Source organism: Lepisosteus platostomus, chromosome 7 (assembly GCF_059453375.1).
Source record: "Lepisosteus platostomus isolate fLepPlt1 chromosome 7, fLepPlt1.hap1, whole genome shotgun sequence".
NCBI classification, from domain to species: domain Eukaryota; kingdom Metazoa; phylum Chordata; class Actinopteri; order Semionotiformes; family Lepisosteidae; genus Lepisosteus; species Lepisosteus platostomus.
The window spans coordinates 43,797,340-43,818,346 of record NC_142617.1 but is presented as its reverse complement, the minus strand read 5'-3'; the positions used below and the strand labels follow the sequence as shown (position 1 = coordinate 43,818,346).

The window sequence follows — 21,007 nt, the reverse complement described above, 5'->3', positions numbered from 1 at the left end:
CACTTGTCTCCGAGGACCGAAACACCCAAACTGCTGTAACTGTGACTTAAGCAAGGCTAGATCACAGCCCAGTTACAAATTTGCCTTTAGAGATAAGAGTGCAAGAATCCCTTTTCACTGCATTCAGGTGACTGGCCATCTAACCTGACCACCTGAGTCTTGTGCTCACTATGTTGATGACATGGTTCTAGCAGGGACTCAGGAACTGGCGTGATGGAATTGCTTTGCCAGCCGTCGGAATAGTTTTTGGCTTTTTCTGTTTTTGCAAACACTGACTCAGCTCTCAAGAGCATTTCCCAGGACAGGTGAGTAGGCATCTCCCTCCCCCAGGTGGCAATGCAGGCTTGCTGCATTCACTGAGGCATTCCAGAGTTTCTAGGAGCCTAAACAAACAAGTTAATTTCTTTCATACTATTGGGTTTTTGCACTCTGTACTGAGTTAGAAAAAAACAATCACACAATGTTTTAAAAAAACTGCAAAACATTTATTTCAATTTGTGATTGAGATTCAAAATAATTCAAGATTCAGAAAAGTCATATTCCACTAGACGGCGCACGACTCCACACTCAGTAGGAACGCTGAGATTGCGAAGGAGTATTGGGGACCCCTCCCTGCTGATGGCACCTTGAAGAAGCAGCTCTTCTGAATAACAGGCATTCCAGCCACTGCAGGACTATCGGCCGTGCAGAGTGTGCGCGTCTCAGCTTGGCAGGGAGGTCTTTAAGATTTTGATGTCGTCCACCGGTCTGTCCTGCGTGTTGGTCTCCACCATGCCGACGCGGCTGACGACGGAGATGCCCTGGCACACGCGCCCGAAGATGCTGTGCTTCCCATCCAGCCACTGTGTTGGTGCCAGCGTCAGGAAGAACTGGCTCCCGTTGGTGTCCGGCCCGGCGTTTGCCATCGCCAAAATCCCAGCTCCTAAATCCATACAAAATCAAGGAATTTCTGTCGGATTGCCATTATGTCATCTTTTCAGATTCGGTGTGATACTGAGAAAAACAAAGCTTCCTCTGCCCCCAAACATCTGGGAAAGATACCAATATACACTTCCTTTTGAAAAAGTAAAAGCATGTAGTAGCAAGATAAATGTGCTTCTCAACCCACATGTTTATTGGAATTAGACTGATGATAATGCCTTCATGTATATCACAATCAAATTTCAGTTGGTCAATACAAGACAAATAAAATAATTTGACAGAGGAATTAAATTACCTGTGAATTTCAATTCAGGATGCAGTTCATCTTCAAACTGTTTGCCATAAATGGAGGCTCCTCCTCGCCCTGTAATGGGTAATGCACAGTTATCATGAGAAAAGAGCCGTGTCAGAGCTACAGCCCCAGGGGTATGCTGCTCAGAGCTATAAACTCTGACGGGACTCTCATTGGGCATTTGATGAGACAACACTATGTTTGTACAATAAGCCTTTAGAATAGCTTATTAAGGTTCAGAATAAATTTTGGGGACTTTAGTATCTTATTTTTATATATAATTTTCCATCTGGCTACTTATTCAAATTTGTTCCATGTTTATGGAAGGTCCTATACTGTAGTTTCACTATTACCTTACATAAAGATGACGATTTTTATTTGTCTTTTTACTTAACAAAAAATCGGTACAGAAATAACTGGTACTACCGCAACTAAACAGTTTTCAAAACAATATTCTTACACTATTAGTGTAAACCTATTACGAAGAGTCTCCTGCTTTACTGGATCTCAGATAACCCTTTACACTGAGAAACAGTAGAGCCGGGAAACTCACCCTCAAAACTCACACTTACTGGAGACTTGCTTCTATTCCGCCTGAGCTTTTCATGACTTTGGTCAATCAATTGCTTTCTTGCATGGTATCACGTGATTTCACAGGACACCTTTCTAATGATCACTATCTTGCACTTCTTAAAGTTAACTAAGATAGTTGGCATCTGTAAAACCTCCCAGTCATGTTAATCCTTGCCACACAGAGAATACTGAATGTGTTTTGTCGCCCTGTTCAACACACTTAAACTCAAGAAACACGTCAGGGGAAACTATGAAGAAATTTAACGATGTTTATGGCAACTAGTCTCAGAGCCTTAGCTCTTTAGAAGTGGACGTTCCCAGCTGGGCTGCGGGTGTCCGTAAAGAGCACTGGTCCAGACCCCACCCAATCTCTCCCAGCGCCTCTCTGTAGACCGTATCGGGGAGTCCGTACACACTCGCCTGTACCAGTCGGGTCTCCGCCCTGGATCATAAAGTCTTTGATGATCCGGTGAAACTTGGTACCGTTGTAGTAGCCCCTCCGAGCCAGCTCAGCGAAGTTCTTACAGGTTTTCGGGGCGTGTTTCCAGTACAGCTCCACCACGATCGTCCCCATTCTGCAGGAAAACAACGTGATACGGACTACAGCAAACCTACACCGCGCCTTTCCGATACCAAAATCGCTCAATCATGCGAGCCTATGCCATTAAGTCTCCCCCAGTATGTTTTTTTTATTAATACTGCAATATTTAATGATAATAAGAAAATATGTATTTTAGCATGGAGGGTCATCCAATTTTAATAAGAGACTATAAACTGACAGTTATAGATTATTGGTAGCCCGTTCATATAGCGCAAACAGACAGTGCCACTTTTTAACCAAATCAGGCATGTAGTATTCCATGATAGAATCCATTTAAATTTTAGCGACAACAGGATTAGAATTATTCTATCTCCTGCAACACCTACGTTGTCTCCAGGCAGACTGTCGGGGGCTGCCACGAATCTGGCGGAATACCTGACATCTTTCTTTCAGGAGAGCGTTGTAGAAGAACACAAGAGTAAAGACAAACTCATTCGAACACAAACTTCCCACACTTCCTGTCTCGGGGGTCCGACTGAAACCCTGTCCGAGTGGAAACAACACAAATCGCAGCCAACAAGTTCCGGTAGTTTCTGATACAAGCCGAAAACAGTGTATAAGCCCCAAAAGACAACGTTTTTAATAGATTGTATCTATACTTTGTGTACTGGCAGACATATCGCATTTCTGATTGGCATTTCTTTCTTGATTTTCAGCAATACCGCTTGGCAGCTACAGGAGCTGCCAGCCGTTGGGAGCGTGGCGTCACTACTGCCCTCGTCCAATCAGGAAACAGAGTTACAAAATTCAAACGTCAAGAGAAACAAAACGACAGCGCGAGCTAGAACGGACTGTTATATTTTAAATTTCTTTACCTTTTAAAAAATAATCTTATTTGAAAACGTGCGCGTTTGTTAAATAGTTTATTACGGCTGCTGGATTACTTATTCGCTTTATCTGATGTTAAAGCAGGTGTAGCTGTGTTGTACATGTCATTGTGGCCGACTTTGTTTATTAATTGTGTGGTGCTGGTGACAGACTGGGCATTAATAGACGAAGAAGGGTCACAACAGAGGGGAAAATAATCAAATATCAGCACGTAGGTAATAATAATTCCATATTAAATACCCAAATGTTTTCGTTTCAATGAAGTTCATTTCGATCGGATTGTCTTTAGCTTTGGTTATGTGGAAATTAATAAGGTAGTTAATGAAGTTAACCGAATTGTATTGTTTTGTTTTTATAGGTTCACATACCGATTAATTGCTCGGTAGGATGGATCATACAGGTGAAGGTATCATCGTATTAAGTATATTTTTATGGAACTGTCTTTTCTAAAGCTTTTCTTTTTACAAACATATTTCACTTTAAACACGAACATGTCATGAAAGTCTGGATAATTCATACGTTTGACTAAATTACTTAATTTATGACTCGATAACCTATTAAATAAAATACTGATTACATATAAATGCAAACCTTCATATATAGAAGCATTAACGAAACTACGTATAATAATATTGTTAATTATTACAATTATTAATTGTAAGGTGACTTTCTATTGCTTTGAAACTAATCACAAGTGATAAAACATGTAAAACCCAAATGATTAAATTGGTCGTAAAATGGACGATGTTGCTTGTCTTTCAGATGTTTGTTTTATAACGGAAGAGACGTTCGACTTCGGCATAGACTCGCCTTCAGACAGGTACAGGTTGTCCTGGTTTTGAAAGTTCACTCGTTTCTAAAGAGCACTGCCAAGCTCTTACGGGCAGGCAGTGCTCGCAGACGACTGCGTGTTTGAGCTCTGGTGACCTGGCTTGACCAGGCGCTTGCTGTACGTGCTGGGATGATGTAGTCTACCTCAGAGTGCACAGAAGTCTGCTCCACCTCAGCTTTTCCAGGCACTAAGGCTGTGGAGAGGGCCAAATACAGTAACTACATATTTAGTAGCATAGCTGCATGTCAGTCTGCACATGTTGACTGAAAGAGACATGTTCACCATGTTGGCTGTATACAGTATGTACTATATTTCCTTTTTCAGTATGTGAGTATATATCTCCATCTTCTCTGCAGTCTGCTTACTGCACATTTATTACACTCACTTGTGAAGTCTAGTGCTTCTTTGTGCAAACGTGAGGAGGGCGTCTGCACTATTAAGAAGCAGTAGTTATATTTTGGCAGTGCAGTTCGCCGGTCTTGATTGGAGCAGTTGTGCCGTGGGACTGTGCTCACGTGCTGTGTCTGTGTGCCCTTGCAGTCGGGAGCTCTGCGACTCCATCATGGCCGAGGAAGAGGAGGTTTTTGTGGGCCCTGTACGGCATGTTGAGAGATGTGTTGCCAAGAGCATTGACCTCAACGTTCAGGGGGCAAGGGAGAGCCAGAGAGCGGGGGGCTTGGGGAGCAAGGCGGGAGGCGATGGGGGGCTGCTGAACTGGAGCCCGCTGAGTGCGGAGAAACTGGAGGAGATCTCCCGCGAGGCCAACCGCCTGGCCAGCCAGCTGGAGAGAACCGTGCTGAAGGAGAACGCCGGGGACGGGTGCCAGGAGTCGCCCCGCGTGCGGGCGCTGAGAGACAGGCAGGAACCGCGCCGGAGCCCGCGCAGGGAGACCTATATCGTGAAGGACAGCCCAGTGAAGTCCCTCCTTCCCTCCGTCGTGCCCGAGAGTGGGTGTCCATCACCGCGCCCGGATGCTGAAGGGAAGAGCCCGGCTGCGAAGCGGAGGAGTAGGCGGACTCCCGGCAGAGCAGCCAGGACAGCGCCAGCTCAGACTGTGGCCTCCCCAGGGCCCGGGGTCCTGCCACGCTGTGAGGGGGGGTCTCCTGCCATGAGAGTCCCTTCATCCACCTGCAGCCTGCAGCCCACCAGTCCCAGCGTCCCGTCCCCAACACAGCATGCAAAGAGGCACAGCACCCGCTCCCCCGCATTCATCAGGCTCCCTGCGGGGGACAAACCGCTTCCTCAGTCCGGCACGCCCCCGAGGACGGGCAAAGCTGCAGATAGCAAGACTGCCAGGCAGACGGTGCCCTCGCCCTTGGCCCAGGACAGTAAGAACTCCCTGAGCAAGTCCAGTGTGAGCTGCCCATCATCTGCCAAACCTTCGCCTGGGAGAAAAACAAAGTCCAGCACGCCCTCCCACTCCCTGCCTCACCATGGCCACCTGCCGCCAGCTCGCCAGGTATGGTCCTGCACGTGCCTCGGGCTTCCCTGCACACCAGTAACACTCCGACTGCTAAACAGACTGATAATATGATTATCATATCATTGGTAGTTTTGTAATCTTAATATAGAGATATGGAATTAAATTTTGTGTAAGCCATAGCAAAGTGAAAATAACACTTCATAGCACGTTTTAAGCCTTTTTCCCCATTTACTGCAGGAAAGACTGAAACGCTCAGTGGCAGATTCAAAGGGTGTAGGCTTCCCTTCCCAGAAGGCCCCTTTGGTGCCTGGAGTGGCTGTCGGCACAGAGAGAATCACACCCTCAGGTAGTAACATCTAACCCTTTCATTGCTTGCAGTCTTGTGTTTCAAGGACACAGCTGTTTATTGGAGGAAGCACACCACCTTTTCTTTTTTTTTAAAATGAAAAAAGTTCCATATGTAACAAACCACAAAGTTTCAAATACTGCAGAACCACTAGGTCTTACTGCACGGGCTCCGCAGGACCAGAGCTGGAGCGTGCTGGCATGCAGGGACTCTGAGAGCAGCTGATATTTTAGATTTGCAAGGTCAGCCTGTTCTTCACTTTGAATGTTTTGCTAATGTTGCTCTTGCCAGTTGGACTGAAGTGTTAGTGTGTACAGGGAGAATAAGATCTTAGATCAAAGGCGCAGTGGTGGTGATGCTGAGCTTGCAGCTGTCTCGGTGATGCGTCTCTCACTTTTCACTGTGTACCTCTGTACAGGGAGATGCCACAAATCGGAGTCGACCCGCTCTGACCTCCCCGCTTGCTCTAGAGAGTCCCAGGACGCCCGAGGCTCTTGTCAGAAGCTGGGCCAGAAAGGAACGGGTATTCCTGCACCCACAGCCAGACTGGCATCCCAATCCGCCATACCCAAACCCACCAGCAGGGCGGCCACACTGGGAGGGTGTAAACCATTGCCGTCTCCCAGCCGTGGTGGCCCTCGTGTAGGGGCACCCCCGCGAATGGGGTCCCAGTCCCTACACACTGCTGAACAGAAAGGTGAGTCTGAGCAGGGGGAGTAACCCGTCCTGCTACATGATGGACTCCCAATCGCACAGCTTGCAGGAACCCTGCAGTGTATTCTGTTCCCTGCGTGTAAGTGTTGCAGGAAGACAGTGCTTCTCATGTGTGCCCTGTGTTTCAGGCCTTTCTTCCCGGCCATCCCAGCTCCCAGCCTATGTCAGCCGGAGCCGCCTACTCTCGCAGAAGAGTGTCAGGGGCCACAGCAACAGGTGAGCCTGGCTTCAGGGGTCAGACGGTCAAGTGCCAGAGAGGACTGGGCACAAAAAAGAGTTATTCAAAGTAGTGGTAGTAGACTACCTTTTCAGTTCATCCTGGACTGAGACTCACAGAGTAGAAGAGGGGAAACCAGACTCGTTTGTCTCCCACCACTGACACTGCTGTGGCTTTGCCCTTTATTTTCCAGTACTTGTAGAGGACTGTTACTCCAGTGCAAGCAGAGAGGAAGTATCAGTGTAGTACAGAGAAGCAAGAGCTTAGAGTGTGTCTCGCTGAGTCAGAGGTCACTGGTAGTTCTGCACTGAGGAGAGACCACAAGGTTGGTTGTGAAGATCCTAAACTGTGTTTTACAGAACAGTTCGATATCACACTGTAGAGGAGGCCACTGTGAACTGGGGGAGTTGAGCCATGTGGTGGAGTGGTTAGGGCTCTGGACAGGTGTGGGTTCATCTCCTTTAAGCAAGGCACTTCTCTCAGATCTGTATAAGTGGGCATTGCGTGTCAAAGCGTCTGCCCAGTCTTTAATAAGTAGATATAGGATAATAAGTTAAATATAGTAGATTATATTGGTCACACAATACTAAACAGGGAAAAGGTTCATCATGTGTTTAACTTAAATGTAATATTTTGGCAGTCGCATTCCATTCAAACACTGCAAACAATTTTTCCAATTATTGTTGAAATTTAATGTTGCCTTTTTATTTATTGCAATTTTTGTTTTTCAGCTGACTTTCCAGTGTTGTGCTGAGCTGCCTTCTCCCCATCTCAAGCCTTGGTGGAGCTGGTCTGTAATGACAGCCAGTAGGCTGGACTGATGTCTGTGGGTACGATTCTTGTTTAGGTTCCTGGCCTCTCGGATGTCTGAGGATGCAGCTGTAATGACTGCAGAGAATGTGGGTCCTAAACTGGAAGTTTCAGACACTTGAAAGTTGGGGAAAAAAAGACACTCTTTTTATTCTTAAAGCAGTAATTCAGAACAGTGGGGAAGTAATTCTTAGGGGCTTTCCAGAGCCGACATTTGAAACATTTGTGTGCAACATTTTGCTTTTATTTTGACGCACAGTCTAAAGAAAAGGTCAGCCTTTTCTTTAAAACATGCTTTTTGAACAATATTTAGTTTTACTTTGTAAATATTTTGTAATATTTTTGTCACTTACCTATAGTTTTATACCCTGCTGCTTAATTTATCCGAAGTGTTTGAGCCGTTATAAAAATGTACATTTTAGTTTTCTGTTTCTATGTAAATATGTGTGTACATATTTCGCAATAACACTACAGGGGGTTTCAGAGTTTTACTGTTGCAGTCCCATGATGTTCCCAGATCCTCATCTGATAGTTCCTCATTCACTGCCCCTCCCCTGTGCAGCAACACTAAACGCGGACTCGTTTGTGCTGTTTACCATGCTTCTACCATGTTTACATTAAGATTTCCATCTTTTGTACCATACCAGATTTTGTGCTTTTTTCCTCTGTCCTTTCCTTTTTTGTGCTGTTTTTTCCTCTGTCCCCTGCATCAAGAAAGCAGGAAGGTGTGGCACACAGGAAGCTGATTTTAAAGGATCGTTTGCACCTCAATAAAGAGGCAAGCCCTACAACAGTACTGCAACCTCATTGCAGGCCATAAAAAGAAAACTTTTTACTGCTAAAAACATAGAATTTAGAGATTGTAAGTGATTGTTTACTGTCTTACAGTGATGTGTGAGAGTGGGAGTCTATACTACATGTTTGACTGTCCCTTTAAAAGATTTGCTAGGGTCCCCATGTGGGTCTTCTGTGCATCTAAAGCAGGATCTGTATCTTGGATTGCTGCAGGAGGAATGGTAGTCGTTGTGGAAAATAATAACACCTGGCTACAGCTTGGGCTCCAAACTCCTGACGTTTATTTTCCTAAAAAGCACCTGTGGGTAAGAACTCCTGTGCCCAATAATAAATAAAGATGACCTGCTTAAAAGCAAACATTGGATACCTACATTCTGTTCTGTCAAACTAGGGTAACAGCTCTGTAAGAAAGGAATGGTGGCTAAACACATTTGTGTAACAATCTAATTCAAAATATATAGATACATTTGTCTAACACTGTCTCCAAATGTACAGATTAGAAGCATTTTGGAAAAGAGAGAAGTGTAAAAACAAATACAGCCAGATACACTGATCTATGGTACTACAATTGCCAAAGCAAAATGTCAGGATGAAATGAGGTCTGGGGTGACTAGTCTTTGGTAAACCATCATTAATCCCTTGTGAAACCATCATTAATCCCTTGTGAAGCCCATGGCCTGGTGTTGATTTCTGTGGGCCAGAAACAGCTGTTCACAGTTTCATACAGGAGGTGTATGATAGAGCTCCCTGTCCACAGGACAGCACTGCTGCTATGTACTGCAGTTGCTTTGAAATGGGTGCTTAGCAGAACAGACTGATGCTTCATTGTCGGGGTTAGTAAAAACAAACCTTTTTTCCAGTTTTCTTTAACAGGAATGTGAACTGTTACTACAGACAACTCAGTTTATTAGGGAAGTCATGAGAATGTAATTTTCAGCAACCAGTTCTGCAGGTTGAATTTTAAATTAGTACTTATAAAAAAGTATAATGTGTGTATATGTGCACACATTTGCAGACCTAACTTTTCCTGCTTTGGTAATTGTGCTTTCTCTCTCTTATGGACCCATCTGAAAAACAGCATTAAATAAAACCTGGGAGACCAGTGTGCCCTCATTGGTGTGGGTCAGGCTGTTACCTAGATAAACTACAGTTAAATCAGAAAACTACAATATGTACATAAGAAAACAATTATGTACAGCTTCACAGTTAGTAAATCAGTCAGGAAGTCCAGCATTTTTAATGGCCTTTTCATCTAAATCAGACACTCTCTGCTGAACACAGCAGCGTCCCCTGTCTGTTACAGACCCGCCAGCCTGGGACGTATAAATGGAAAAAGATGTATCAGAATATTCCGATAAAAAAAAGGAGAGAGACTTTAGGCTGTAATGCACTATGTGATTTTGTTGGCATGGCACCATTCTCACTGCCCCAGAAAAATGTCCCATTGTATATAAGGATACAAATGTAAATGTCAAGCTAAGGAACGACATATTTAATTGAATTCACAGTGCGCTTGCTGCACTTAGCTCTGGACTGGTACCTTGGCATGGCTTTCTAAATATTTAAAAATAGTTCATCACCACCTTACTCCTTTTTCTGATAAACTGCAAAACAGGTCTTCTGGGGGAAAATGTACTTGATGTATTCCAAGCTAGCTGCCAGTGGCTTCACCCGGTTATGGCTTTTGTGTGTGTTTCCCAGTGGGGGCCAGTCTGTAAGGAGCAGACTGCTGTGGAATGGAGGGGTGTTTACAGCATGTTTTAAATTCATACAGCATACATTTTTACACAAGGAACTCGCAAAGCTATACAATATGAACAGGTCCTTTCACAAAATCTTAGCCAGCAGAGTATATCCCCTGTTTAAATAAAAAAAGTCATCCTTTGAGCAAAATATGGACTTAGGTCTTAATTCATTTAACTTTTCTTCCCAAAGTCTGTAACAACAATTATAAAATTACCTCTAAACAACAGAAACATAGAAAATCAGTGTTGTAATCAGGCATCCAGCAGAGGACAGGCGACCTCTAGTGCTCGACGCAGCAAAGGCCACACGACCTCTTAGACACGGTGCAGCAGAGGCCACGCTTTTTTACAGAATTCTTCCAGTGAAAAATACAAAACGAAGGCTAAGTGGTTGAAGGCAGCTTTTCCCACATGTGCTCAATGTGGATGAGGGAGCACAGCTCTTGTCCGGCGGAGCTGCGTCAAAGGATTTAGCAGAGGCCAGTACCCTCTGCCAGGTAATCCCACAGCAGGGAGGGACGAGTGGAGCGCTGTGCACTAGGCCAGCCTGCGCGTGCTTCTGGCTCGAAGTTCTCGAGTCACTGCTTCAGCACAATGACTCTGAAATCATTTGCTTCTACCTGTATTGCTTTCGACTGTTGCTCTGCCAATTGAGGCTAAGGAAATATTCCTTAATATTTAAAAATAAAACAAAGCAACTTCTTCCCTTGTTTCCCTTCCCGACTGTTTCCTTAAGACTTACTCAGTTCTGCAGAAGAGCACTGTTTTTCAGGAACAGTGACAAGGTTCCAGTGACGTCATATGCGTGTGCATAGATACCTCCCTTCCTCCAGGAGGCGCAGTTGCTGAATTGAGGCTGTTTCATGCATTAGGAGCAGAGGGCTGGCTGGGTGCTGGGCTGAAAACTAAGATCTGGCGCTCAGGAAAGCCAGAGTCCTGGACGATGAAACACACTGGCACTCAGCCGAGCAAGCTGCCAGCTGCTCTGCTGACCTGGATCTTGCAGTCTTGCAAGAATGAAATAAAAACACATTTGTGCTCTCCTTTAAAAGAAAAAAAAACAGCCTCTTAACATGCACAGTAGTACAGCACAAAAACAAAAAATCCCTGAAGGCTTATAATCTTGAAGTCAAAAGACCTGGCAAGTGGTTTGAGAAAGTCTTATTCTTTAAGTCTTTTTAAAAATAAAAAGATACCAAAAATGTACAGCGCACTGGGCATGTCCAAGCCAATTAGAATAAACAGCAAAAAAGTGCATCCATTCAAGTATTTATACAGACACATAGAGAAAGCATCCTCTGGGCACAATTGTACAGTCCAGTGTAAACCCAAGCTGGGGGTGATTTGGCACCGATTTGATACGTGAAACTGGAGCAGAAGAGGAGCAGTTGCAGTCAGGAGGAATAGCAGGGGCAGGGAAGCCGTTTGGAATGTCTCTAGGCTGAGTCTGCCAGTGACACACTCCCTAGCAGGGAAGCTGGGACCTGAACATGACTATCCAGCTCTTCTTGTGCTGCCCCAATCCCAGTCTTTTTATCCCGGGTCAGATTGAGGTCTCGTCACTGCTGCTCGGAGGACAGGAGGGTTGGGGAGGCGAAACAAACGAAACAAGGAAAAAAACAACAGAAAACAATGCATGGTCATGATTCAAATGCTGACTCTGCGAGATGAGAGAAAAGAAGATGTGCGCTTCAGAAATCTGGTCTTTACGACAGAAAGCAAAAGCGCGAGGATGCGTAATGCATTGCTGGTTGGAGAGTGAGGCTTTTTCAAATTATCTGAGTAGTTTTTGGGATGTGCATCAAAATGCATTAATGGAGAAAATTAAAGAATAAGAATCTGTGAATTTTGGAGAGAAGACAGAAGGGGAAGGGAAAAGGCAAGTTAGTTCAGAATCTGAGACAGAAACAGTAGCCAGATCATATTTTCAGAGGAGGGCGAGCATTTAAACCTATTTATTAAAGAAATAGGTTAAAAAACAGTGATTGCACTGAAAGGCTGCTGAAGGCTGAAGAGGCAACTACTGGCATGCAAGCAATGAATGGCTCTTATCTACAATAAGATTACTAGGCTGTTATTTCAGATAAGCTGCCGCAACACTCATGCTTAACACCTGTATGCTTAAACCTGGAGAGCAGATGTCAGATGTAGCAGGCTACAACAAAAAGCTGCTGTAACCACCCCTGACCACTGGAGGGCGACAGAGTTAGCATGTTAAATCCACACATTGTTCAGACACTGCACCAGCCAAGCAGTAGACGCACAGGGAAGGGTTTTGGTGGGGTGGTATTGGAAACAACAGGACAAGACATTAAGGGAAGGTAGGGTTGGGGCAGAGGGCAGCCTTGTAAAAAATGAGAACATCTGGAACAGCTGCAACAGGGCGGAGCTCAATAGGTCAGCGGCCTTGAAAAAACACAAAGCCAATCCAGCCAAAAAAATGTATAGAAAAAAAGACTGCAAAAGTACAGATATTGCCTTTATGTTTTTAAAACAAAGCGTTTCTTCTCCTGGGGCCCCAAGGCAGCAGGGCTGCAAGCCGGGCAAGGCTGGGCAGTTTGAGCCAGGTGGGCCGTTACTCACTCGGAGCCAGACGAGTCCTCGTCCACCGTGCCGGCCTTGATACTCATGGCGATGGGCGCGACGCCGTTGAGCTGTTCCTGCAGGCTGGGCTTGGGCCGCGATGCCCAGCCGCCCTCGCTGGAGGAGGAGCCCGGGCCGGACCGGGGGCCGGACAGCTCGTTGTGGATGCGGTTGATGTTGTTCTTCTCTGCGATGGGAGGCAGCGGCTTCTTCTTCAGGATGCCTGCAGGGGGAAAGAGTGATTGGCCCTCAGGTACCAGCCAGAGACGAGGGCAGACGTGTGTGCAAGCCACTGGGAAACAGAAATGACCTGGGGGTATGCTTGAAGGTGTAAGCATCCATGCTCATGTGGAGATGAGATCTGAAACAACTCCCATTAACAAGAGGGGCATTTTATCTTAAAATGAGCTCCCACAATAATTCAGCAGCTCATACAGCACAAAGTCCTGGCTCAGGGACACACATGAGCCTTTTGCATGAGTGTGTGTTTCTCACCCAACAAGAGGCACAGGGCCTTACCGCCTCACCTTGCTTAATGCCGGGTGAATGGCCAGTTATGAGTAATCTTTACCTTGCAGTCTCGCAGCCTGTACTGATACTGGATCAGCCATGATTCCTCTGGGCTTTACCACACTACACTGTAAACCATGAGCCGTAGACCTGACGACGTCTCTGATTGTCTGCTCTCACCTTTCTGTGGCTGGGGTACGGGGTGAGGCGGGCAGGTCAGGCTCTTGTCCTTGTACATGATGCCATCGCCGTTCTCCCTGGGCCGCTCCTCCAGCAGGTTGCTCTTGTCCCGGGATCGCTCCGAGCTGGCCAGCGTCTCCACCTTCAGCTTCTCCGGTGCGCCCTGACCCTCGCTCTCGCTCGCCGTCGTCACAAACTCGCCTGGCCAGTACGGCTTCATCAGGTTGTCCACTGTGGGGGGGGGGGGTAGGATGGGGGCAGAGATCAGGAGGACCCTGTGTAGCTTGTGCCCCTAGATTACGATCCCCACGAACACCACTGTGTTTAATCTGGGCTAGAGAGCTTCTCTGCCAGGCATCCTCCTCCTGATGCTTCTGACACTCCTCCCGCAACTGTTTATCATCAGTCTGAAGACGAAAGTCATGCTCAAACCCTTAGTGAACAGGAAGGAGTTAAAACGGAGCTGTACTGAGAACCCTTACCCATTCCCTTTGATCCAGCTCCACTGCAGGGGGGGTGGAATGGACTGACTGGTGTCACAGGGTGGCCTATTCTGACATTTGTACTTTTATTGTCTCCCCTTGGGCACAGTGGGGGGCGCTGACATACCTTTCAATGTGCTGTGGGAGCTGTTGTGTGTGGCAAGACTCTCCCAGCAGTGGTCGGGGGGGTACGACTCCTCATCTTCGCTGTCAGAGGAGTGCGTGGAGGCATACGAGCCACTCTGATCATCCTCCAGCGACAGGTCACTGTCAGAGTCTGAGTCGCGGTCTGTGGACAGGGTACAGACACACAGATTGAGACCCATCGTATGTAACTGACAGCACAGCATTGACATCCCTGGACCTGTAGAGTCTCTAAGTAGAGCATTCCAGTAAGCAATTCCTCCCAGTAAAACTCCACTGCAGACATTACTCTTAGTATAGCCAGCTCAAGCTTCACAGGTTCAATGGGAATCCAAAATACAGCAATACAGGTCAAAGTTGTGTTAAAGCACTGCAGCAGACTGCAAGGTTAACTAACCCCATTATTGTTTGGAACAAGCACTAGTTATCTGAAGCACATGGTCAGCTTTACAAATTAAGAAATTAGTCAATTTATTGTGGTCGCCTCGCGATTCTACTGGCCCAGGGCTGGATATCCCACTCACAGACTGTACACGTGAATAAAGAGCAGGGTTAAATGTAGCAGGAGACTCCTGAGTGTTTGATGTGGCAGTGTGTCAATGCGTGTCGTACCGTCTGCATGCTCCTTGCCGTCTTGGAAGAGTGCAGAGTTGTGGTCGTTGAGTGTAATATGAGCCTGGCTGTTGTTCAATCCAGAATCCTCCCTGCAACACACAGAGATGTACACTCATCCTTTCAGCTCTTACCTCCACCATCCTTTAAACATGGAGACCCACACTCACCCCTGCAGCCCTGACCTCCACCATCCTTCAGATACTGAGACACACACTCACCCCTGCAGCCCTGACCTCCACCATCCTTCAGATACTGAGACACACACTCACCCCTGCAGCCCTGACCTTCATCCTTCAGATACTGAGACCCACACTCACCCCTGCAGCCCTGACCTCCACCATCCTTCAGATACTGAGACACACACTCACCCCTGCAGCCCTGACCTTCATCCTTCAGATACTGAGACCCACACTCAGCCCTGCAGCCCTGACCTCCACCATCCTTCAGATACTGAGACCCACACTCACCCCTGCAGCCCTGACCTCCACCGTCCTTCAGATACTGAGACACACACTCACCCCTGCAGCCCTGACCTCCACCATCCTTCAGATACTGAGACCCACACTCACCCCTGCAGCCCTGACCTCCACCATCCTTCAGATACTGAGATACACACTCACCCCTGCAGCCCTGACCTTCATCCTTCAGATACTGAGACACACACTCACCCCTGCAGCCCTGACCTCCACCATCCTTCAGATACTGAGACACACTCACGCCTGCAGCCCTGACCTCCACCATCCTTCAGATACTGAGACACACACTCACCCCTGCAGCCCTGACCTTCATCCTTCAGATACTGAGACACACACTCACCCCTGCAGCCCTGACCTTCATCCTTCAGATACTGAGACACACACTCACCCCTGCAGCCCTGACCTTCATCCTTCAGATACTGAGACACACACTCACCCCTGCAGCCCTGACCTTCATCCTTCAGATACTGAGACACACACTCACCCCTGCAGCCCTGACCTCCACCATCCCTCACACACAGAGCGTCTGCTTGCTAGCTCTGTGATCAACACTCCAGCATAAAGACAGCTCAGACAGCTGATTTAATTTTACTTTACGGACTTTATACATATTATTGGGAGCCTGTCACTGGGGTTTGTGACTGGAGTGTGGGGGCAGCAGTGGTGGGCTGGGTCAGGGTTACCTGAGCACGAAGGGGATGTAACTGTGATGGCTCTTGCCAGACCTCGCAGTGCTGTTCAGTGAGCCGGTGGAATCTCCAAATGGGGGACGATACAGCCGGCTGTCAACGTAGGTGTTGTTACAGTTGTAAGACTGGGAGAGAAGAGAAACAGGGCACAGTGTGAACAGACATGGCTTCAGTCTTGGCAAGGGTGCAAGCTGGTGCTGTTGAGAAGGCATTGCTGAGAGAACAACAAATTCAGATGTATTTAATCATTCCTTATATTTACTGACAGGATCAGATGCTGAGTGATGTGGTTCCATCTAGGAAACTTACATTTTAATTTTGATGCAAATCGGAAACTGCACTCTGTTGACAGCAGCTGCAGACACTACAAGAGGACCTCATTCAAGATCATGATTCTTTTGGGTCACACAAGCATTAAATTGACTCACCAGGGCAGCACCACAGCTCAGAAAGGCCACTGTAGACATAGGTCCACTGTGATTGGGTGAGAGCAAGACCACTGTGGCTGCAGGCCTGCTGAGATTGGGCGAGGGCAAGGCCACTGTGGCTGCAGGCTTGCTGTGATTGGGCGAGAGCAAGGCCACTGTGGCTGCAGGCCTGCTGAGATTGGGCGAGGGCAAGGCCACTGTGGCTGCAGGCCTGCTGAGATTGGGCGAGGGCAAGACCACTGTGGCTGCAGGCCTGCTGAGATTGGGCGAGGGCAAGGCCACTGTGGCTGCAGGCCTGCTGAGATTGGGCGAGGGCAAGGCCACTGTGGCTGCAGGCCTGCTGAGATTGGGCGAGGGCAAGGCCACTGTGGCTGAAGGCCTGCTGTGATTGGGCGAGGGCAAGGCCACTGTGGCTGCAGGCCTGCTGAGATTGGGCGAGAGGAAAGCCACTGTGGCTGAAGGTCTGCTGTGATTGGGCGAGGGCAAGGCCACTGTGGCTCTAGGCCTGCTGAGATTGGGCGAGGGCAAGGCCACTGTGGCTGCAGGCCTGCTGAGATTGGGCGAGGGCAAGGCTGTCATGGTCACAAGCCTGTTGTGATTAGGCAAGAGCAGCACAGCCACACAGGGCACTTACTGATGCCATGGACTTCGTGGCGATGATGTCGTCAGCGTGCTTGCGGCTACAGGAGTACCGGATGGCTTTCCGCACCTCCTTGTTGAAAACGATGCGGAAGAGGAAGATGAATGGACCCTGCAGGGATAATTTGAAATTTGGTGAGATCAGTCATCTGTCATTTGTTATGGCACGTGTCATGTTTTTAAAAGTGACATCTAACCTTTCATGACATCAGGTTCTGTTTCTGTTTAAAATAGCATCTGCACCCAGAAATATTCATTTGAGCCTTATTACATCCCCATGCTGTTGGTCATTAGGACATAAAAACAGTCATAAACCTAATGAGCTGGTCAATGTTTTATGAATGCGGTACTTGGGGCCTAAACCTCACTGGACTGGCTTGTCCACAGGGCTGCTGGGAGCGTTACCTGCACACAGTTGAAACCGGCAAACAGGTAGTGGAAGATGACTGTGTCACTGTTGACAGAAAAGAGTGCTAGGAGCCAGGTGACGCTGACCAGGAGAAGGACCCCACAGGCCACTCGCAGGCCAGAGCTACAGAGAGGGAGACAGTTTCTTATTTCCTCAGTCCAGTACAGATAGATAATAATCATCATCAGTAGCGAAACAAGGGCACAGGACCACAGTCAGAAACTTAAAGGGGACTCACTTAGAACAGAAAATGTGAATTTCTTTATTCACTTAGCTTTACTCACTTGTACGTACCAATCGAGCGGGATAACCTTATGTATATTATGTACTGTATCTACCATACATGTAGAATGATTATCCAATCTTAAAACCATCAATCTTGGTATTAAACTTGGTGTGGTTCTATACCTTAAGGCAGGAAAGTGAACTAATGTGGGTTTGTGCTATGAAGCACGGAAATGATGCTGTGCAGTTCTCTACTATTACACAGGAAGGTGATAGTGGTTGTGTACTATAATGCAGGGAGGTATGGAAATGCGGTTCTAAATCATAACACAGGAGGTGATAAGTACAGTTATGTGATATAATGCAGGGAGGTATGGAACTGGGGTTCTGAATTATAACGCAGGAGGCGAGTTCTGTATTATAACACGGGGAGGTAAGGAAGTGTGGTTCTGTACTCACACTGGCCCTCCTTTCTTCTCGAAGCCGTGGTGACGTGGGGAGCAGGAAGCCCGAGCAGCCAAGATGCACATGAAGACGTTCATCTAAGGTAAAAAAAATACAGCAGTGCATTATTAGACCTGCTATGGTAAAAACAATTAAAATTCTAATAATCATGAAAAAATACAAGAGAAAAAAGGAGAAACTGTAAGCAGAGGAATAATAAGAAAACAGCAAGAAGGCAATGGTGATTATATCCAGCCAGTGTTCTCCACTTGTGCCAAAAGGTGCTATAACAGATCATGTTGTTGCTGGGTACAGAATGTGGCCACACTCACAGACACAGCCAAGGCGATGGGGCCGGCGAAGCTCCAGATCAGGTTGTCATACATGGACAGCCAGCAGAAATCAGGGTTGCCATAACCCTCAGGGTCCAGACCCACAGCCAGCCCTGCCAGGGACACAGACAGATCAGCCCTGGTCAGCCCCATCAATGCCCCTCTACCACCCACCCCAACCCCACAGGCCACTTCAGTCCACCCATCATATGCTCACATTTCCACCAGGCCTCCTACGCACAAAAGAGGGACTGAAGCTGAACATTTCAAACAAGAACAGAGGAGGCCTGCACTGGGAGCAGCCATCCTGCCAATGGCCATAAATATAAATCCTGAAGACGTGGAGAGCCACTGGGCCCTGAGGCTGCGCCGCACACAGCAGGGCTGGGACGCAGAAGGGACTGACCTGTGATGAAGGCGGGCACGCCCCAGCCGATCATGTAGTAGAAGCGCATGGGGCCGTAGTTGATGTCGCGCACCTCAGTCATCATGCGGTACATGTGCAGCCCCTCCAGGAAGAGCCAGGCGAAGGAGCACATGTAGAAGAAGTGCAGCAGGATGGCGATCACGGTGCACAGGAACTGCGGCGAGAGCGAGGGTCAGGGCAGGGAGAAAGGGCCGGCCAGGGCAGGACACGCAGCCGAAACGGAGCGCGCGAGCCGCCTACCGGGTTGTCGGCCTGGTTTATGCCGAGGATGAAGATGAGCTCGGAGAGGAAGAGCGCGCTGGCTGCGTTGTTGATGATGCTGGTGTGGTTGGAGTGCAACGAGCGCAGCAGCAGCAGGACCAGCACGGTGAGGAAGAGCCCGCCCAGCGTCACCCCCACAGTGCTCATCGTCACCACTTTCAGAGGCAGGATCTCCCCATTCTGCCACAGGGAGAGAGGGGATTATGGGATTGCCACCAGAGCACAGATCCTGGGTTCAAGTCCCGGCGGGGGACTTCAGATAATCAGCCTACAGTTTCTGTCTTTATATATGACCATAGCTTCGGGGGCACCTACCTCCCTGCGGGAGATGTCCATGAGCACGGCGAAGCTGGTCATGTGACTGCACTGGCAGCTGATGTGCGTGTGGTTTCGGAACACGACCTCGCAGCCCTTGGCTGACCAGCCGCCCGTCCCACCAACCCTGGGCGGGACAGAGAGGAGGGAGGCGTGAGCACGTCGTCAGGGAAGAGTCGGTCACCTTACAACCCCCCGGCAGGCACGGACGAGAGAGGCTCAGAGCCGCACAGCGCTGCTCCCCGGACGGTACCGGCGCACGCCTGCGGGCTGCACTCACGGGATGGAGTGGTTCCAGAAGACGCAGATGGGCTTGGAGCGCTCCTCGGTGTGGACCAGGCGGAACTGCACCGTGATGGGCTTGTCCAGCGGCCGCTGCAGCAGCTCCTCGTTGTCGTGGACAGTGATGCTGACCACAGGCGTGTTGATGACCGGCCTCTTGGGCACCCTGGAGAAACACAACCGGACAGTCAGCTCCTGGGCTACAGCTGCTGCTGTCCACTCCCTGTTCAAGACCTCTACTGGCACAACAACTACCACAACGCTGATGGGAATTTCAGAAAAGAACCCGGTACTCTTATTCTTATTACTTGAGAGGCTCACTCTCTGTCCCTCAGGCTGTGATAACATACGCAATCTGTCTCTGCTTCTCCCTGATGGCAGTGGGAGTGCAGCCAGTCCGCTCTGGGCAGTCAGTTCTATGTCCAGTTTCTATGCCCAGGCTGTGGTCACCGAGCCTGTTCTCTCTGTGCTGTCCTCTGGGCTCAGCAGGGCCCTGTGTGTGTGCCAGAGTGTGATGTAGCCAGCGTCGAGCTGTGTTTGGTCTGACTGTGCTGTAGCTATGCTGTCCTTGGACTGGCTGGTGTCAGGGAGTTTCAGGGGGCTCTTGGTGGCAGCACCTCCAATTGCTTCTTCTCCCTGAGTGAGAGTGGCCTCTGCTCTGCGTGTCTGTACCTCAGGCTCCTCTTATCTGGGTCGTAGTGCTCAGGCAGCAGGGGTGCCAGACTGTGGTAGATGATGACGCTGGCGATGGCTTCCTGTTCGGTCAAGTCTGGGTGCCGTCTCTTCCTGTGGGAGGTCTGGTTTCTATCTTCGGTGTAGGAGTCTTGGACCCTTGACCCTGAACAGCAAGAAACAAAGAGAGCTGAGGGTTACAACACAGGGAAGCATCAGTTTGAGATGCTGGGATCGGGGTGAGTGATGGTGCCCAGGCATGGTGTAACTGGAGGTGTGGCTGGTGGGATCGGGGTGGGTGATGGTGCCCAGGCCTGGTGTAACTGGAGGTGTGGCTGGTGGGATCGGGGTGGGTGATGGTGCCCAGGCCTGGTGTAACTGGAGGTGTGGCTGGTGGGATCGGGGTGGGTGATGGTGCCCAGGCCTGGTGTAACTGGAGGTGTGGCTGGTGGGATCGGGGTGAGTGAAGGTGCCCAGGCCTGGTGTAACTGGAGGTGTGGCTGGTGGGATCGGGGTGGGTGATGGTGCCCAGGCCTGGTGTAACTGGAGGTGTGGCTGGTGGGATCGGGGTGAGTGATGGTGCCCAGGCATGGTGTAACTGGAGGTGTGGCTGGTGGGATCGGGGTGGGTGAAGGTGCCCAGGCCTGGTGTAACTGGAGGTGTGGCTGGTGGGATCGGGGTGGGTGATGGTGCCCAGGCCTGGTGTAACTGGAGGTGTGGCTGGTGGGATCGGGGTGGGTGATGGTGCCCAGGCCTGGTGTAACTGGAGGTGTGGCTGGTGGGATCGGGGTGGGTGA

General features: G+C 48.7%; 3 protein-coding genes across 10 annotated transcripts in view; 1 reads left to right on the top strand and 2 right to left on the bottom strand.

Moving 5' to 3' along the window:
* Positions 1-463: 463 nt before the first annotated feature.
* On the bottom strand, positions 464-3,007 carry ppil1 (peptidylprolyl isomerase (cyclophilin)-like 1). Of its 2 annotated transcripts, none has more exons than XM_088640642.1 (4): positions 2,763-3,007; positions 2,207-2,361; positions 1,217-1,285; positions 464-922 (listed from the first exon to the last, which is right to left on the bottom strand). In XM_088640642.1, exons 2-4 carry the CDS (start codon positions 2,358-2,360, stop codon positions 702-704), a joined length of 444 nt encoding a protein of 147 aa, XP_088496768.1. In that variant the 5' UTR covers position 2,361; positions 2,763-3,007; the 3' UTR covers positions 464-701. The 2 variants fall into 2 exon arrangements, with proteins under 2 accessions (XP_088496768.1, XP_088496767.1); XM_088640641.1 differs by having other exon boundaries at positions 2,714-2,999.
* Positions 3,008-3,094: 87 nt separating this feature from the next.
* Positions 3,095-8,709, top strand: LOC148658885 (uncharacterized). 5 transcript variants are annotated; one of them, XM_088640638.1, is made up of 9 exons: positions 3,095-3,426; positions 3,574-3,615; positions 3,978-4,035; positions 4,588-5,506; positions 5,708-5,816; positions 6,235-6,513; positions 6,659-6,746; positions 6,941-7,072; positions 7,479-8,709. In XM_088640638.1, the coding sequence occupies exons 2-8, from the start codon at positions 3,603-3,605 to the stop codon at positions 7,056-7,058; spliced, it is 1,584 nt and encodes a 527-aa protein (XP_088496764.1). In that variant the 5' UTR covers positions 3,095-3,426; positions 3,574-3,602; the 3' UTR covers positions 7,059-7,072; positions 7,479-8,709. The 5 variants fall into 5 exon arrangements, with proteins under 5 accessions (XP_088496764.1, XP_088496763.1, XP_088496762.1 ...); XM_088640637.1 differs by having other exon boundaries at positions 3,095-3,430; XM_088640636.1 differs by having other exon boundaries at positions 3,096-3,426; positions 3,574-3,621.
* The window catches only part of celsr2 (cadherin, EGF LAG seven-pass G-type receptor 2), a 58,642-nt gene continuing 46,245 nt past the window's right edge, over positions 8,611-21,007 (bottom strand). Inside the window, exons 21-35 of one of the 3 annotated variants that reach the window (XM_088640634.1) lie at positions 20,211-20,376; positions 19,537-19,704; positions 19,257-19,383; positions 18,921-19,121; positions 18,660-18,834; positions 18,254-18,366; positions 17,937-18,019; positions 17,249-17,375; positions 16,839-16,955; positions 15,813-15,901; positions 14,609-14,700; positions 13,980-14,141; positions 13,371-13,601; positions 12,681-12,903; positions 8,611-11,936 (exon numbers count right to left, since the gene is read on the bottom strand). In XM_088640634.1, the coding sequence (XP_088496760.1) occupies positions 11,909-11,936; positions 12,681-12,903; positions 13,371-13,601; positions 13,980-14,141; positions 14,609-14,700; positions 15,813-15,901; positions 16,839-16,955; positions 17,249-17,375; positions 17,937-18,019; positions 18,254-18,366; positions 18,660-18,834; positions 18,921-19,121; positions 19,257-19,383; positions 19,537-19,704; positions 20,211-20,376 (2,102 nt within the window). In that variant the 3' untranslated portion in view covers positions 8,611-11,908. Of the gene's footprint in view, positions 11,937-12,680; positions 12,904-13,370; positions 13,602-13,979; positions 14,142-14,608; positions 14,701-15,770; positions 15,902-16,838; positions 16,956-17,248; positions 17,376-17,936; positions 18,020-18,253; positions 18,367-18,659; positions 18,835-18,920; positions 19,122-19,256; positions 19,384-19,536; positions 19,705-20,210; positions 20,377-21,007 lie in introns of all 3 variants that reach the window. The other 2 variants (XM_088640632.1, XM_088640633.1) reach the window with 2 other exon arrangements.

Excerpts from the sequence above, each read along its gene's own strand:
- ppil1 (XM_088640641.1), bottom strand. The coding sequence starts at position 2,769 with ATGTCAGGTATTCCGCCAGATTCGTGGCAGCCCCCGACAGTCTGCCTG. Across the intron at positions 2,362-2,713 it reads ACAGTCTGCCTGGAGACAAC|AATGGGGACGATCGTGGTGG; the intron begins GTAGGTGTTGCA and ends GTTTTCCTGCAG. Across the intron at positions 1,286-2,206 it reads CGGAGACCCGACTGGTACAG|GGCGAGGAGGAGCCTCCATT; the intron begins GCGAGTGTGTAC and ends TACCCATTACAG.
- LOC148658885 (XM_088640636.1), top strand. Across the intron at positions 5,817-6,234 it reads AGAGAGAATCACACCCTCAG|GGAGATGCCACAAATCGGAG; the intron begins GTAGTAACATCT and ends ACCTCTGTACAG. Across the intron at positions 6,514-6,658 it reads ACACACTGCTGAACAGAAAG|GCCTTTCTTCCCGGCCATCC; the intron begins GTGAGTCTGAGC and ends CCTGTGTTTCAG.